General features: G+C 40.0%; 2 protein-coding genes across 2 annotated transcripts in view; both read left to right on the forward strand.

Annotated features, from left to right (window-relative positions):
• The window catches only part of LOC123499222, a 9,999-nt gene extending 467 nt beyond the window's left edge, over positions 1-9,532 (forward strand). The window contains exons 2-6 of the mRNA XM_045246973.1: positions 2,035-2,083; positions 2,457-2,651; positions 3,297-3,489; positions 3,603-3,797; positions 8,763-9,532. Of these exons, the coding sequence (XP_045102908.1) occupies positions 2,079-2,083; positions 2,457-2,651; positions 3,297-3,489; positions 3,603-3,797; positions 8,763-9,314 (1,140 nt within the window). The 5' untranslated portion in view covers positions 2,035-2,078 and the 3' untranslated portion in view covers positions 9,315-9,532. The remainder of the gene's footprint in view (positions 1-2,034; positions 2,084-2,456; positions 2,652-3,296; positions 3,490-3,602; positions 3,798-8,762) is intronic.
• On the forward strand, positions 9,327-17,191 carry LOC123499221. Its single transcript, XM_045246972.1, has 7 exons — positions 9,327-12,664; positions 13,541-13,686; positions 14,075-14,187; positions 14,545-14,626; positions 15,350-15,427; positions 15,528-15,685; positions 16,792-17,191. Exons 1-7 carry the CDS (start codon positions 9,506-9,508, stop codon positions 16,890-16,892), a joined length of 3,837 nt encoding a protein of 1,278 aa, XP_045102907.1. The 5' UTR covers positions 9,327-9,505; the 3' UTR covers positions 16,893-17,191.
• The last annotated feature ends 877 nt before the right edge of the window (positions 17,192-18,068 follow it).

The raw sequence follows: 18,068 nt of genomic DNA on the forward strand, positions 1-18,068 counted from the left end.
TGGTGTGGGCTTCCCACGCCATTAACTTCGGGAATGCTGAGATCACAGTGAAGTGAGGAATATGCTTTTTATACCGGATACGCTCAACATTACCAAACGTATTCTGTGGTTAAAGGTTAGCAGCTTCGTTCTGGTGGCTGGTTCTCCACAGTGGTGGTTTAGTGAAGCTGGACAGTGAACACTCGTGACAGTCCCAATCACCACAGCTTCTCTTAACAGTCGAATTCTCGAGAATGCCGTCCACGGCAATTTACATGTCGGAAGAACTCGTAGATTCTGCAGTATTTCGAGTATTCTGCCTCCGTTACTGATACAAACTTCCCGCATAATATTGCTATTTGTTTTCGTTTTTGTGTTGCTGAGGACGTTTGATGGAATTGGTGGCGTGAGAGCAACATATCGCCGCCTCAGTTCTCTGTGTTTGCATTTCATGTTGTACGTTATAATTAAACCTCTGCTGCATGTGGCACATTTAGTATTAGTAGTTGTTTGTAGTGTCTGGCTCGCCATGACTGCCAAACCTGCCATTTCTCCTACCTCTATTCCTACCTCTGACCCTATTTCAGCTGTTGTAGAAGCTTCACCCAGTGATAAATGTTGGGAGACATGGCTTTTGCTCTTTTAATCATGCTTCTTATTTCCGGTGGGTCCTTGGCAATCGGTACAATGCAGGGAAGGAGGAGCAGAGAAGTGCACTTCTTACCCCCACCACCAGCAGATGCAGTTTGATCATGTATCCTTCCTTCAGTGGTTATGTAATAAGATTATTTTGAATATGTGGAAACACCAACACAGTCTTGTTGTTGTCTCTAGAACCTTACAGACACTCATAAAATCCCTGATGTATCACTTCAACCAGAGCCATTTCAGTGTAATCTTGTTAATGTGTCGCTAGAATCGTAAAAACGCTCTTAAAATCAATCGGAGGCACTTAAATGTAGTAGTGGCTGCTAACTTGTCCACCTCGTGGCATCACAAAAGACTCAGAAATACTGTGTTCGTTGATCCAGGAACAGGAAGCTTGATTTGTTTCGCTACGTGTTATGTGTTCTTGATGCACCTAAATACCTTGGGACACTTCTACCAGAGTATTCAGGTGGTCATGAGTGCCCTATGACAAAGGGGTGATACTACTTGTTCCTCCCTCTTAGTAACTTGATGGCCAGGCACAGGCAGGCAAGGTGCCACACCAAGAAGAATGTGGACAATATTTTAGATAGGCATCATAAAGAGCAAGGAGCAGTCACACTGTGATCAAACTTAGTGATCTGTTGTACATCTTGAAGAAGGCATTGAGTGTGTAGGAAAAACAACCAAGATTACCAGATGGAAATTCTTCCTTCTTCAGATCAAGGATATAAGTCTTCCTTACTTGAAAGATAATCATCCATTCTAATAAACTTGACATTTACAGCCGAGTTTACCTTTCTAAAGTGCATGTTGACATTAAAGTTAATTTGTCAATTAGATAAATGCAGACCAAGAAGCAGACAGCAAAGTTAGGTGAAGCAGAAGGCAATGGTGGTCACAGTGTGTCAGCAGGGAACAAAGCCCTTCCCTTGAAATGGGGCTTACTTTTGAAATGCCTTTGTGTTGTGTCTCTCTTAGGACTTAAACTTTTTGGCATTTTGCAAATGTCCTCCCAGCTGCCACAAAAATTTCTAAATGGAAGGTGATGGTCTCCCTGCTTTGATGTAACACTTTCTGAAGTTACATGTAAGAATCTCTAAATGACACACAAGTCTTCTACAGTAACTGTTACATAACCATCTGTAACTGCCACATAAAGATTGTCACACGACCACATAAAAATCTTGTATTATGTTTAACAATCTACTGAATTACAGTGCAAGATATTTAAAAAAAAAATCAAGCTAAATCTTGTTACATACTTCCTAACCAAGATGATCTTTTAACTAAATATGTATATTTTTTTTTAATTGTCAACTGTTAATTTCCACTTTGATTGTAGTTTTGTTTTTGTTGTTTGAGACTATTTATGTGTGTCCTCATTGAAGCTCTCATTATTTGCAGAGTTGGTTTTCAGCTACAGACCGGTCATTATACGTGATTTCAAGATGAGGTAAGTGACTAAGGTTGTACACAAGCTGGCACAAAAGTTGAGGAATGGTAGTAGTGATCAGTTCCATAGGCAGGTCAGGATCTACATAGGTTGAGTGGCCACTGGCGGTCATCTGGACTTGCCAGTGATAAGATGAAAGGGTAGTGACATGATCCTTGTGTGATATTCTTACATTAGTGAGTTACATGGCCACTCTGAATACATTATATCTAGTGTGCACTTTTCAAAACAACTAGGCAGTGAGTGGTGTGTCCATGAGAGATTTTCAGGGAGAGCCATTGTAATCTTTACCATCTCAAGCATAAAAACTGCAATACTCAATCTTGTGTCTGGACTGGGCAATATTTCCCTTTATAAAGTGATACTATTTCAGGAGAGCAATGATGGCTGTACAGTCTGGGAGGGCTGCTGGTGCCTCCCACCTCAGCAGAAAAGCAAACCAGCTAGAAGTGGCAGACCGACCTAAGAAGGCTCTGGTGCACTTGTGGCGTGGACAGCTTCGTGTGGGGTCCATTGATGTGGGCGCTGCCACCCTTTGGTCTGAGTACATGACGTGTATCCCTGCACTGTGAGTACCTTGGGAAGTAGTTTTCATAAGTTAACATTTATACTGGCAAGCTGATGATTAATTTTATTATATGTTTGTGACCTGTTAGAAGTATTGAGCTTGGACTGTATGGAGGTGCATGCTGTGACTGATTTTGTTGGGTACAGCTAAGGAGGGAAGGAATGTTACTGGCATCTAGGACTGCCTCTTGTCTGTCTAGAAAAGTGTAATGTTTGCAAGCTGTCAACTTCTTGCACTTATTTTTCCTGTACACTTAACCCTCGGCTATCGCGTCCAATTGGGGCTGAAATAGCCGCACGATAGCCAAATTGATCTTGGCAGGAAGGCGGTTTTGGCCAATGAGCGCTCAGATATCCCATGACGTCATGGCTGGGCGTGCGATAGCAGGCATCTGAGGTCGCGATAATGAAATTTTAGGAGCTTTTGATGGGTGTGTGATAGCAATAAAACACGATAGCCGAGGGTTGACTGTATAGTGTATTTTTTTTATTTATTTATTTATTTATTTATTTTTTTTTTATCAAACAAAACTCCCTGCAGCTTTCAACTGGTGAAAAGTTACCAAAACTTGTATTATCATACTATTGCTTGAAATAATTACACATAAATCAAACATCATAATATATAATTTTTTTTTTCTTTCAGTGGTCAAATACTGAAGATGACCCGTATAGCAAAGTATGAGGATTTGTGGCGCAAAGTATTACGAAGCAAACCTTGTCGGCTGTCAAAGAGACGTCCTGTTGCCATCCGGGGAAGGACCATCTTGGTGCACACACTGTCTGTACAAGGTACACTGGTGGAGCAACTGATGGCTGAACTCAGAGAGGCTGCCAAGGTAAGATGGTTTTATTGTAAGAGTCAAGAGGAATGCCTTAAGACTGACTGCAGTATGGATGGTCAGAAATTGAGTGGCACTTGACAGATGATCATTACATAGAATTTTTTCAGCCTTTCATCTTAACTTGCCAACTACTGAATGACAAGAATTACGTGGAAGTGGTCTTGGTTCCTCCATGTCCCGAGCTAGAGCAGTGTGGTTTGCATGGCAGCCAGGAACAGTTCCACATCCTGCTTGTAGGCCAAAGGTCTAACACTCGCATCGTGAACCTCCACAAGCTGTTACATGTGGCAGACTTGTCCCAGGTATGTAAGAGTTAATTGTTCATTGTTCACGTGTGATATGTTCAAAAGTTATCCTTTATTCTCCATATTCTGTTGACCCTTGCTAACTCGGACTAATAGGGGAAAAGGTTGGTCCGACACACACGGATGTCTGACTTATCTGAATCTCCCCGCAAGGAAAAAAAACCAAGTGCTGGCAGTTCAACTTTAGGATGGCAGTGCAGGATATATTTTGGGATTATTATCTCTCCGAAACCTTCATTTTCTAAATTACCACATGGTGTAGATTTTTCTGATTTCTGATAATCCCATCAGAAAGCCATTTTTAAATGTCTCGTGTGGTTGCATCATAGTATGACTCGCGCCCTAAAAAATTGTGTATCACTTAATGCTTGTCTATGCAAAAAAAAATTTGTATGAATATTTTTCTCAAATTTCAAACTTGGTGTCTCTCTCACTCAGTGACTCAGTATGTGGCCAGACGTCAAGAGGGGTCATGCGTTATTTAGCTTTACTTTTTCGGAAATTACTATGACTCCTTACAGGTATGAATTGACAAGAATTGGAATCAGAAACTTCCAGAAGAGAAGACAACAAGAAATAAACGTATAATTGCTAGACAGCTGTGGTTGACGGCTAGATCTTGAACCCTTGCCTCCCCTCCGCTCTGTCACACGTGTCGCCTCTTCTCCATCACGCGTGTTATTTCCCTCTCCGAGACCCTGGTCTCACCCCATGCCTCACTGCCATGTTTCTTCATCCATTCTTTATATCATAATACTGCTATGATCTTTTCAACCTTTTTTTTTCTCACTTCCTTCATCATCACAGCTATACATAATATAACTCACAATAATACAGTAAACCCTCAATATAACACATCTCAATATATCAGATATTGGATATAATGGACAAAAATCAGACCGGACAAACCCCTGCTATAACGGATTTTCATCCTTTATAGCAAGGGTGTCGTCCCATGACATCTTGTCACAGGAACTCCACGTGGTGTGCCATGGGAGCAGGGCGGCAGCGGGTATAAATGCCAGACAATGTTTGGGATATAACATCTGTCTGGTATTTCCATGGGAAATAACAGATCTTCAGGTACAATGTCAGACCCCTATCCCAATATCATTTGTTATATCAAGGGATTACTGTACCATTACAAAGATTATTTTGAGACCGGTATAAAGCTGGACAAGACAGTTTTTATTACTTCATAGTATCATTGTCTCACTTCAACACACTAATATCAACTCGGAGAGTGTCCAGTTCAGTCATTAAATGGCAGATTGCCATGACACTGCTGATGGCTCCTTCAACCATTACGTATGAGTGAATAATATTTTCTAGAGAAGCGGGGATCTGATGCATTATCATCCTATCATGTTCCAGGAATCCACCATTGTATACACAGTCATGTGTGAAAATTTCATGTCAATCATATGAATACAAATAGCAAAACAAGGACGAAATGATGAAAATTCTTTTGGAGCGAATGTCTCAAGAAATTTTTTTTATACAAAATTTTCACAAAATCAGTATAAACTCTGATCAACTTTTGTTTAGTATCATTCTAAACTACAACTGAAATGCAATTTTTTGTTGGAATTCGATTTTTTATAATGTCAGTAGAAGAGATGTAGGAAAGTGGGGAAAAAAAAATAACACGGACGGGCAGTTCGACTAGGACTTTAGTCCCTGGGTCAGTCATAGTCCAACTTATCGCCAAATCCAACTTATCGGGGTCAGAGTTATCAAGGTTCAGCAGTATGAAGATTTTTTTTAGGTAAAAGACACAATTCCCAATTGAAGATGTATTGGTTTGGTCATCATTGCTTAATTAAACCTTATCTATACAATGGTTCTTGTTTTAAATTTGATTTAGCTAGGTTAGAATAGATTTATTAAGATTTTATCAGATTAGCATGTTGGTAACAAGATCAAGGAGGTGGTTGCTATCACAATAACAGAAACAGCAGGATGACTCACTTCTTAATATATATTTTCCAACATCTTAACTTGCTTTGCTTTGTTTTCCTTAAGTTTCTGGAATTTGGTATAAGTAAACGTCACATTTCATATTAGCATTGTGTGTTTAACAACCTTTGTCCATCTGCTTCCTCACCATCACAGCTACCAGCTATTAACTCCTAGCTCGCTGAAACACTCACTCCTTACTCGCTGCCTGCTATCTCTAATAATTAACTAAAAATTATATAAAAGTTTGAGTTTATTGCTTTTTTGTGTTTAGAATGCATATCATGATTGTTTTGAGTATCAGTTTTGGATTAATCATTTTATCAGTTATCGGTAGATGTATGAAAATTTGGTCATTATCATTACCAATTTATCAGATATTGTGATATTTTCTTTATCTTGCCCAGCTGTGGTATTTTACCATGTGTGTGTGTGTGTGTGTGTGTGTGTGTGTGTGTGTGTGTGTGTGTGTGTGTGTGTGTGTGTGTGTGTGTATTTACCTAATTGTAACATACGGGAAAAGAGCTATGCTCGTGTTGTCCCGTCTCCATATCTATTAATGTCCAGCTTTTTCTTAAAATCATGAATATTCCTTGCGTTGACCACTTCCACGTCTAAACTATTCCATGCTTCCACCCTTCTATGAGGGAAGCTATATTTTTTCACATCTCTCCTATAAGTGGCCATTTTTAGTTTTTTCCCATGCCCTCTCGACATTCTTTCATTCCACATACACAGATCTTCCCTATCCATTTTTTCCATGCCAATCATCACTCTGTATATTGCTATCAGGTCTCCCTTTCTTCTGTTTTCCAGGGTCGGAAGTTGCATTCTTTTCAGTCTGTCTTCATAAGTCAAATCTCTTAAGTCAGGCACCATTTTGTTGCAGCCCTCTGTACTTTCTCTAGTTTCCTTATGTGTTTCTTAAGTTCGAGCCCACTGTATTGTTGCATATTCAAGCCTCGGTCTTATCATTGCAGTAATTATTTTCTTCATCATTTCTTCATCTAAATATACGAACGCCACTCTTATGTTCCTCAATAAGTTCAATACTTCTCCAATTATTTTGTTTATATGTCTCTCTGGCGATAGGTCATTGGTAATTGTCACCCCAAGGTCTTTTTCTTCATGACTGGTTTTATGTCTTCATTTCCTATCTTGTACATACTCCTGATTCTTCTTTCACTCTTGCCAAACTCTATTTTCTTGCATTTTGTCGTGTTGAACTCCATTTGCCATGTACAGCTCCATTTCCATATTCTGTCCAAGTCTTCCTGGAGTAGTTCGCAATCTTTGTCACATCTCACTTTTCTTAACAATTTTGCATCGCCTGCAAATAGGCTCACATAACTGGACACCCCATCCACCATGTCATTTATGTAGACCGCGAACATTACTGGTGCCAACACTGATCCCTGTGGAACTCCACTCTCCACCAAGCCCCATTCTGATGGTCTGTCCTTAATTATTGTTCTCATTTCTCTTCCTACCAAAAGTCTTCCATCCATTTTAGTAAACTGCCATGCACTCCTCCTACCATTTCAAGTTTCCAGATCAGTCTCCGGTGTGGTACCTTATCAAAGGCCTTTTTTAAATCCAGATATATTCCATCAGCCCAACCATCTCTTTCCTGTATTACATCTATCACCCTCGAATAGTAACATATCAGGTTTGTCGTGCATGAACGCCCTTTTCTAAAACCAAATTGACACTCACAAAGTATGTCATTTTTCTCCAAGAAGTCTGTCCATCTATTCTTCACCACCCTCTCACACATCTTAGCTACCACACTTGTAAGTGACACTGGTCTATAGTTCAATGGGTCTCTCTTGTTACCTGATTTATAGATTGGGACAATGTTAGCTCTTTTCCAGTCTTGGGGCACTACACCTTCCCTTAATGAGGCATCAATTACTTCACAAACTTTTTCTGCCAGTTGCTCCCTGCATTCTCTTAAAATCCATCCTGATACCCCATCAGGTCCCACAGCTTTTCTCACTTCTAAACTCCCCATCATATTCTTAATCTCCTCCACAGTTACTTGAAACTCCTTCATAATCCCTTTCTGTTCCATTGCCAGTGTCAATAGTGTATTTCCCCATGTTGTCTCTGATCCTTCCATTGACCAGTCCTCCCAACACACCTCTTTACAATTAAAATCTCCCATCATTATAGTTCGTTCACAGCCACCCAATATTTCTTCCAGACATGTTCCTGTATCACTTATCATTTCTTCATATTCCTGTACTGACCATGCATTTGTCTTAGGTGGTACATTCCAATTATCCTCTTTTTCTTTAGTTTCTCTCTTTCTCTTCTCCTTTCCCATACCTTTCTACACAATCTTCTTGATCCACCTTTAATATCTTTTTCCAGCAACATTCCTCCCATCTTACCTACTCTATTTCTTTTTTCCAAACATTATATTTCCTTCTCCAACCATCATCAGGTCTTCCCTCTTTCTTTGTTTATAAGACCCACAATTTCACCACTATGTAGTGCCTCTTTTTCCTTCATTAGTTTCTGCTCTGATCTTTAGCACTTCTGCCTTTCCATCTCTCCTATACCTTCTTTCACTTGATCCACCTTTATATCTTTTTAACCAGCAACATCACTCCTCCTCCCATCTTACCTACTCTATTTCTTTTCCAAACATTATATTTCCTTCTCCAACCATCATCAGGTCTTCTCCATTGGTAATTGTCACCCCAAGGTCTCTCAGTTTTGTTTCAGTAAGACCCACAATATCTGGGTTCTTGTCCTCCATCAAGTAATCGTTGAGTTCTAAAATCATCGCCTGCAAATAGATATCACTCCATTTATGTTGGCCAACACTGATCCCTGTGGAACTCCACTCTCCAATACATTATTGTTCTCATTTCTCTTCCTACCAAAAGTCTCATACGTAAGTTTCTTTATTTGTGTGTGTGTGTGTGTGTGTGTGTGTCAATTTTAATACACATGTATACTATCGAAGCATTTTCATATAGTTCATTATTTCAGATTAGTGATTTCTGCACTCGAGCTGAGACTGCAGAGGACAAAGTCCTGGAGGATGGTTTGCATTATTGTGAGGGGAGTGATGTACCTGAAGTTAAAGGAAACAGAAGTAAAGTTTCCTCATGTCACTGTGATATTAACTTGACTGTCAGCATAGATGAGTTGACTGAGAAAAGTGAGTGTTTGAATGTCCATGTGGCTGAACCTTGTCCGAGTGATGGTGGTGCAAGTACTAGTAAAGATGCATTAGTAAATAGTGATGCAGATCAGAGTATTTCACCCAGTACCAAGAAGCCTGTGAACCAAACTGAGGACATGAAGAATGAGTCCAAGAAAGGAAGTACTGAGGTAGTAGGAAATACTGAAGCCCAGAAGACATATGGGTCATTGGAAGGGATGCCATTGATGAATCAGCCAGCACATCAGACTGAGATTAGACACTCTGAATCTATTAATACTGAAAAAGGAGTTGCAAACAATGTAGATGATCAAAAGATGGAGTTTGAGAGCTATTCTGAGAAAGATAAAGAAATCCAGGAAAATAAAAACCACTAGACACTTCCAAAGACAACTGTGAGACACAAAGCCCTAAGAATACTAATGATGGAAAATTTGGGGCATCCAAGGACAGCAAAAGATTAAAGAAGTGGAAGCTAAGCAGATTTATCAAAACCAAAAAGACACTGCAAGATGGGCAAGACCTTTGCAGAAAAAAACACAGAAAACCTTTAAGGACCCAGAAGATAATGAAAGTAAAAAAAAATCAGGAGATGGAACAACACAGAGACCATTCAGAAACCTGGCCAGCAGTGAAAAGCACACAAGGTCATAGACAGGAAGAACACAAAGAGGATTTAAAGATACACAAGACAGTTGGAAATTTACAAGATCTTTCGGAGAGAGGGCAGCACAAAGAATATTCAAAGCTGCTTGAGACAAAGGAAAACACTGAGGGAAAAGGAGAAAGTGGAGAGAATTCATTCAAAAGATCTGATCTTTCAATATCACATCCATTTATTTCTACAAACTTTGATACTAATTTACATAGTGACAATAATTTTTATACTGATGAGAAGCTAATGAAAACAGCTCATGTAGTCATTCAAAGACGGTCATTAGAGAAAATGATTCAAGAGGCAAAGGAGAATCTGGGAATGTGTATCAAAATTCCAAAAATACTGAAGGTGAAAAGAAATAGTATGTTGGATACCAAAAAGCTAAAGGATCTATTTTCTCTCAGTGACTCCAATAAACCTGATCTGATAAAGCCCAGTATGCTGAGGAGTAACAAAGAGTGTGTTGTTGTCAACCCCTTGTCTGTGGAAGAAGACAATCACTGTGAACCAAGAGCAAGCAGCACACCAGACATCCTCAGGTGCTTGGAAAAGAAGGAAGGGGAAAAAAGAAACCTAACTGATGTCGGTGAAGCGAACAATTGTCAAGCCACTTCTGGTATTCTAATGAAAGAGGCTCCTGGAAATGAAATGCCAAATTCAATGATTAAAAGACAAAAGACTGCTGTTGGAGAGAACTGTTCTATATTGGCAGAAAAGGAAAAGACTGCTGTTGGAGAGAACTGTTCTATATTGGCAGAAAAGGAAAAGAAGGATGGGAATATTGTAAGCAAAGGGGACACAAAAGAATGTGGGGACAATCCTCCCAGCTTGGAGAACACAACTGAATCCTATTCAGCAAACCAGAAAAAGGAACAGCCTCTACTAACCACAGATTTAGACAATTATCTCTGCTCTGAACAGGCACAGGGAGTGAAGGATAAGGGACTTTGCACTATTGCCAAACAAGCATCTGAATTGAAGAAAGATGTCTCTCTAGTTTCTGATAGTATACAGACATTAGGACTTGAGAAAGACCAAGGTCTTTTCTTTCACCCGAAGCATAGATGGAAGCTGGCTTATGACAGACAGATGTTAATTTCAAATGATGGAAATCTTTTACACACAACTGCTCAAAATACTGATCTGCAGCACCAGCATGAGAAACAATATTCTGGCAGTGAAGTGACACCCAGTAAGAAGAGAAAACTTAAATGTGAATGGTTTGAAGCTATGGAAAATTCCAGTAAAAGATCCCATTGGATAGACTTACCAACTACCAAGGAATATTTGGATGAATCTGGCAGTCAGATGAAGGGAGCATCTGCTATCATGGCCAGGAGCAGTCTGGTGGCTTCAATTGATGACACATCAGCAGGGAAGCTCAGAAGTGAGGACTCCAGATCTGAAACTATTCATACTGGTGAGGACATTGAAGTCTTGGGCAGCAGTACTGAACAGGACAGAAGCAAACACCAGCAACAAGCCAGTGAAGGAGAGTATATGTGTTTGCAGCATTCAGAGTCCTCCCTTCGTGAGAGAGAATCACAAGAGAGTCACCCTAGTGGTCAGTGCAGCGTGAGCCAGGACTGTCAGCACGATTTTCCACATTCCTGCCAAGGCCCAGGACAACCACAGCTTACAGAGTCTCAAACAGATCTAATGGATAACTGCACGCCATACCCAAGCTTGGTTAAAGGAATTGCATGTGAAACAGATTTCTCTATCAAGCCGAAATTACCCCTTAAAACTGAGAAAGTTCCAGACCTCATATGTAGCAAAGGAGATGAAGCAGAGCCATGTGAAGGTCAAGCTCTTGAAGATCCTGCTAGTTTGCATCAAAAGGGTAATACTTGGCTGAAGGAATGTAATAAGACAAAAGAAAGTCAGGAGCAAAATACAGATTGTGACTCAACCTCAGTAGCTTGTGCCTTTAGTGAAGTCTTTCCTAGAATGAATAGTTCCCATGGTGAGCAGCATGTTCCCCAGTCCAAGCAGGATTCTGCAGATCACAATGTCGTATCTGTATTTGTCACCGATGTGAAGACACCACCAAGAGGTCACTCCCCAAATGGTGAGAAGTATGAATACATCAGAAAAAATAATTCCCTTCAGGCCCTTCTGATGGGAAGGAGTCAAATGTCAGAGACTGATTTACCTTGCCCCAAAGCCCTGGCAAGTAGGATTAAAAGTAACTTAAAGAACTGCATGTTAAGAGTACATTCATCTTTAAGGGATGATCCTCAAGGATCAAAGCATGAGTGCTTACCTGTCATGCAAGCATCAGTGACTACCTTCTTCTTAATGACACAGAATACTACCCAGCAACCTACTCAAAGTACCACTCAGAAGTCTGTGTCTACAGAGAAGAAATCTTTAGGCATTAAAAGAGTATTGTTTGAAAGAATTCTCAAGAAAATGAAGCTCCAGCTTCTCAAGGATGCCAGTATGAAAAATAACATGGACCAGTCCTACATATCCAGTGGCCTCAAGAAGTTATCCACCTTTATTGAGAGCCAGGGGGCTTCATCACTGCAGGTCACAGCCGTGCCAGACACCCAACATACACCAGTGATGAAAGATGATGGAAAAAGTCATCATCTCTCACCACATGTTGCAAAATCCTTAATTACACAAGAAGTGGCTGAGCTAAATCATCCATACAAGATCAACAATGTTCAACTTTTGTATTTGGCTACTTGCAGGACTCAAGTTTCAGACTTACATCATGAGAAAATTTTACAAAGTTCACAAGAGCAAGAAATGGCAACCAGTTCTGATGTTACTATTCACTCCATCCCACCCAAGACTGCACCATATTGTCTTCCTGTTCCTCTGAATAACTGTCTGCCTCAGGAGACCCCTCTCCCATCAGCTGCTTCTGATGGTACCTGTACACAGCCTGACCACAGTAAGGACCCAGTAGGTATTGAAAGGGCTGTGTTTGTGCCCAATGAGCTGTACCAGCCCCTTTGGAAGGACATGCCTCTTCAAGCACCCCTGAATTGGAAAGAAGACTCAAAATATATCCATCTCTTCCAGGGAAAACAACAAGATGTCATAAAGCTGAAGGTTAGTCTTGGAAATCTCTCTCTCTCTCTCTCTCTCTGTCTCTGTCTCTGTCTGTCTGTCTGTCTGTCTGTCTGTCTGTGTCTCCAGATTTCTTTCGTGTAGTAGATTGTTATACAGCTAACCCTCCGTTATCGCATTTAGGCGTTATCGCGCACTTATGAAAATCTACAAAATTCAGTTTTAGCACATCTGAAAAGTCGTTATCGCGCACCTGTAGTAGTACTACCCATATCCCAACCACACACTGACAAATGTTTAGATAAGGGGAGATGGAGGAGGAAGAGGTAGAGGGGAAGAAAGATGATGATGATGATCATGATCATGAAGAGGAGGAGGAGGAGCCAGCAGCCAATCTTTGCTGTGTATCCACGTCACGTGATTTGAATAAGGGAACTGATTGGTTCCAGTCACTCTGCTCATCTCCACCACCACCACCACCACCCCCCCTCAATCTCACACGTGGTATTCTGTTGTTCAGAGCAGGTTTTCATTCATTTCAGATTGTCAAATGTTAATAAGCTACTCCAGTATTAATGGTAGTAAATTTAGGGTTACAGGAAAATATTTTAGGAAAATTTTTGGGTTGAGGCACCAATTTATTTATTTCCTATTTATTATTCACTTCCATTATCGCGTTTTCCGCTATCGCGCGGTTTTTTAGGCACCAATTTCGCGCGATAACAGAGGGTTAGGTGTAAATTCTTTTCTATTCTGGGGCATTTTTATATTTTGATAATTGATAGTGTCTTATTTTATAGTATACTTTTATAATGAATCTATGACAGCAAAACATTGTAAATTTGTCATTAGAAAATTGGATGTGTGCTGTGAGGGGTGCATGTTGTAGAATATCAAACTTAATAGTCACACTTGCAGTGTTTGCTGGTTGCCCGCAAGAAATCTTACGGCACCCTTAAGGAAGTTGAGTTTTATGGAGGCCACGTGTTGGTCCATCACACTGTGCTTGACCAGCTGCTTGCCTCCCCTGACTTGCCCCAGCTGCGTGCTTCCTCCTTTGTAAGGTAAAACCTGTGGACAATCTACCTCATACATGGCAATCAGTTCATCCAGCTGTGAGCCACGATGCTACAGTATTTACTGCTGGTGGAGACGGGAGGATCATGACTGCCTCTTGAGAGCTGCTGTATTAGAAGGATTTTTGGAAAGTCATGCACCATGACTTACCTTATCCCCTCCAGACTTTTTATGTGTACCAACTCAGGTCACCAACATGTTCATGGCCTTGACATAACACAGTACATCATCATTACATTAAAAGTCCTGCTTTAATTTGTCGAATATGTGCTGTATGTGATAGTCCTGCTTATTACTGGTAACGGTCATTTTTATTATGCCCATCATTCATCTGAAAGTGTTAGTATTAATTCAAGTCGTGTGCCCCATGTGCAGCTTTGGTGTGTATAGATCGCTAGGCCAAGTGCTGGAGGGCAAGGTTCCGGTGGCACTGGCTAACAAGTGCCTGCTGCTGGTGCATCATACAGCCCTCCTGGATCCCAACACAGGTCTGTGCTTCATTGTGCATTGTTTTGGGCTCTGTAAATCCACTGAAAAAAAACAACTATTGTCTTAGATTTTCATATTCTGTACAAATGTAAGATAATGTATTTTCTTTTATTTACAACAAGGGTGCTATAACTCTATAATGGTAATCTTTATTTCTTGTTTGAAACATAGTTTATTCAGCAATTATGATGAAAAAGTGTCGTCATTCTTTTGTACATTTGTACAGTATATGTAGCACCAGCTAATTTTGTTACTGAAGATTTTGCTTTGGGAACCTTAAAGTAGCAAGAGTTGTATGATGTGGTTGATGGTTGGGTAGTCTGTATTGATTGATGGTTGCATATCTGTATATGCAGGTGTTGTGCTGCAGTCAGTCAGCAGCAGTGGACTCCATCTGGCACTTGTTCCAGCCCAGACCCTGTACATGTGTGCTTACTTGTGAGTCACTTGCAGTGTTTCAAGTCTCCACTTTGCTGTATTATGAGAGTCGGCTACCAAAGTGTGTTGCATGCGTGAGCTTCTTTGAAACCATGTTCCTTACATCTACCTATGTGTGGTACATTCTTAACAATTTACTACATAGAATGTTGGAATATGTCTCCATGCTTTTCTGTTCTCACATTTCCTCTACTATTTTTCCATTTTACTCTAGGTTGTCTTATTACATGTACTAAATCTATCTTACTCATGCCACAGAGAATCATTCACTTATCTGCTATGCTGCTCTCTCTCCCTTTCCTTGCACTTGAATGGATTTTAGATATACATACTCAAATTTGTGTAGCTTTTCCATTTTCTACATTCAGCATAATTTCTCATTCCATTGTCGCCCAGCTCTTACTCCATGCATACCTTCATTTTAAACTGCTGCTTTTCCTCTGCTGTCCAACACCATCACCATAGTTTTGTTACTTTTCCCACTAGCTTGTGGTGCCTTTGTGGTAAGAAATCTTGCCTTCAAAACTGTTCTTACAGACCAGTATGCACCTAGTAATGTTTGAAATGCCTCTTGCATATTGAGCTTTTTTTTCATGACAAATTTCTTTTTGGTATTACTGATAACTGGAATACTTTATATCATTTGCTAATCATTTTTTGTCATGACTTGCAAAAATAAAAGTGTTATATTGTTAAATAATACATTAAAAATTATTTCCACAGACTTGGTTGGCAATTGAGAACAGCTGCAGATGAAAAATTGAAAGAGACTTTGACACAGAATCTCGTACATTTCAAGAAGTAAGTGCATTGCTGTTTTGGCTTTTGATGTGTAAATGAGCATTAAGTGCACAACCTGAGGAAATCTAAATTGTTGTATTAAGCAGTGATGTGGTGACAGGTGTGTTGAGATGGGTGTGGGGCACATCCTGGGTGGCAGCAGGGGCAGTGCCTGTGCCATCCTCTCACCACAGTCTCCCATCTCAGAGTACCTTGTGTGCCTCAGGACCATTCACCGCTGCCTTGACTTTGCACATCGCCACACTGCTGTTGTCGTAGGTAAGGTGGTGCTCTTGACCAGGCTGCCTCCACACATTTTTTCTCTTTTAAAACCTTAGCTTTAATTTAGGCTCTTCCAAGTGGGATTGCCTGCCTAGTATATAGATAAATATTTTTTATCATAATTATTGATGTTTACTATTGTCTGTTTGGCCAGGAGTGTAAATAATGTACATGTGAATGTGTGGTATTTTGTCTGAGCTACCCTTTGTATGCTTGCTTTGCCACTATTATGAATACTGGACGTGCCTTTCAGAAGCTGTTTGAGTAACAGGTGATACTAAGTGATCTGTGAAGAGCCAGATGAATAGGTAACACTGCCCAAGAATCCAATTCATAGTTCTTTGAAATGCATATTGCAACAGTTCAGTTATTTTCATTCACATTCTTGTAAGAAAAGGAGAATTTGGTATTAGCTGTTTCTTGTTAGTGTTGTGGCATGATTGGAAGTCTTTCCACCTATTTCTGGACATATCTTGTCATTTGGCATGCCCTAATTTAAAGAAAAAAAAAAAAAAAAAATTTGGAACAGGACTAATAAATTAGGCAGAGACTCTTTCATCACCATGGAGACTAATTTGTTTTGAGTTTTAGGGAGATTGGCTATTTGTTCTGGATAGTAAATATATTGTCCATGAAATGCACAGCTTTCTTGTAAAATATAAGTAGTAGGCTGAAGGACATCCAGATGGTATTGGATACATACCAGGGATGTCATGTGCTATGATGGTGGTGTTTGCACAACTCTATTCTTATGGTGACCAGTGCACCTGTTAGCATAGATACTCACCTCAGACAGTGTATCCTTATATAGCACCAACCAGTGCTACCTGCAAACACCAGTTGGTCAAGATTCTACTTGCCACCACCACCACCACTACCACTACCACTACCACTACTATTCATCACACTCACAACAGCTACATGACATTCTCGCATTGTTACAACACCATCATTTTTGTGTACATATATGTGAGGGTGAGATGCCCCTTCAAGTTAGCCTCACTATTTATAATTTCATAAATATAATTGTGGTATACATAAATGCATGATATTTTAATAATACATGAAAATTGAATACCCAAAATTTTGCCCATTCTTCCCAGGGGAAGGCGTGGAGAAGGTGTCAAGTTGCCACCAGCCGTCAATATACAGGTTATGTGCTGCAAGGGAAGTACTGCAGGAGTTGCTGAAGGTCACCTCATGAAAAGAACATAGAATATTTCAGCCAGATGTGGATCAAATACCATCCAATGTATTGTAGATACTCATCGTCCAGTGCATGTGTGGTGAGTGCTGTTTATTAATGGATTAGCTAAATAATGGAAGATGGAGCATTTGATAACCCAGATGTGCTGTACTCCATAGTTTTATCATTGTGTCTTTTCAGTTTTGGTTGTTCATGGCTAAAGGGAAAGCTAGTGTGTGCTATTTTTGTATTTTAATCTATTAAGACACCCGGAATCTTTATAGAATTAAATCAGATGTTGAATCTAGGTGGATGTTTTTAAGTGTTTTTTTAAATACTAAACATTTTTAGTAGCATTTGTAGTTTTCATACTACTTAAGTATTTCTCAAACATTTTAAAGAATTTAGCAAATAATTAAAATATCTTCAAATGGATACACAGACTAAAATATTAGATATGAGGTGATGATGCTTTAAGTAACAAATATTTATTTATATTAGCATAGTAGAATACAAGTACTCTTAGTTTGATGGCTATTTTCACTTTGGCCTTCAGCAATTCTCTCCATAGTAAGTGTGTGTGTCAGGCAAATCAGTCTTAGGTGGATGAAGAGTGTTGCTAGTGGTCCAGTGAATTGCCTTGTGTAGACCAGGATTGTGTGTGCTGGTTAGCAGACTTGACATCAGTAGCTGGCAAGCTGTCACATCATTGCATCATAACTAGCATAGCTTATCAGCTCCTGAGTGAAAATGGTAGAGCAGGTGCCAATGTCACTTTAAATGGATTATTTACCTGTTGGATGTACCACATATTTACTTGTGTGAATCTTGATGGGCTGTCTGTTGAAGGGAAGCTGCACCCATCATTCTTCCCCTCAATAAACTGCAGCCAAGGTAGTGCAGCTGGCCAGGGTGTCCTTGTGTCCTTAATGTGGGTTACCTTGGCACATTAAGACACTGATGGGAGGACTTCTTGTATCACCTGCACGCAACCCATCATCATGGTAACATTTTCACATGTTTGTGGTGTATCCAGCAGGTGAGACTCTTAAAGAGGATAGTGTTAGCTCATGGAAAGTATACAATGTTAAGGTAGTTTTAGTTTATAGGTGAATATTGTGGTAGCGTTAGTGTGTATAATTCTTTAGTGTGGCTTGCCTCAGATTGGATATTACTTCAGTTGGATACAGTGTG

The sequence above is a fragment of the Portunus trituberculatus genome, chromosome 49 (assembly GCF_017591435.1).
Source record: "Portunus trituberculatus isolate SZX2019 chromosome 49, ASM1759143v1, whole genome shotgun sequence".
NCBI lineage: Eukaryota > Metazoa > Arthropoda > Malacostraca > Decapoda > Portunidae > Portunus > Portunus trituberculatus.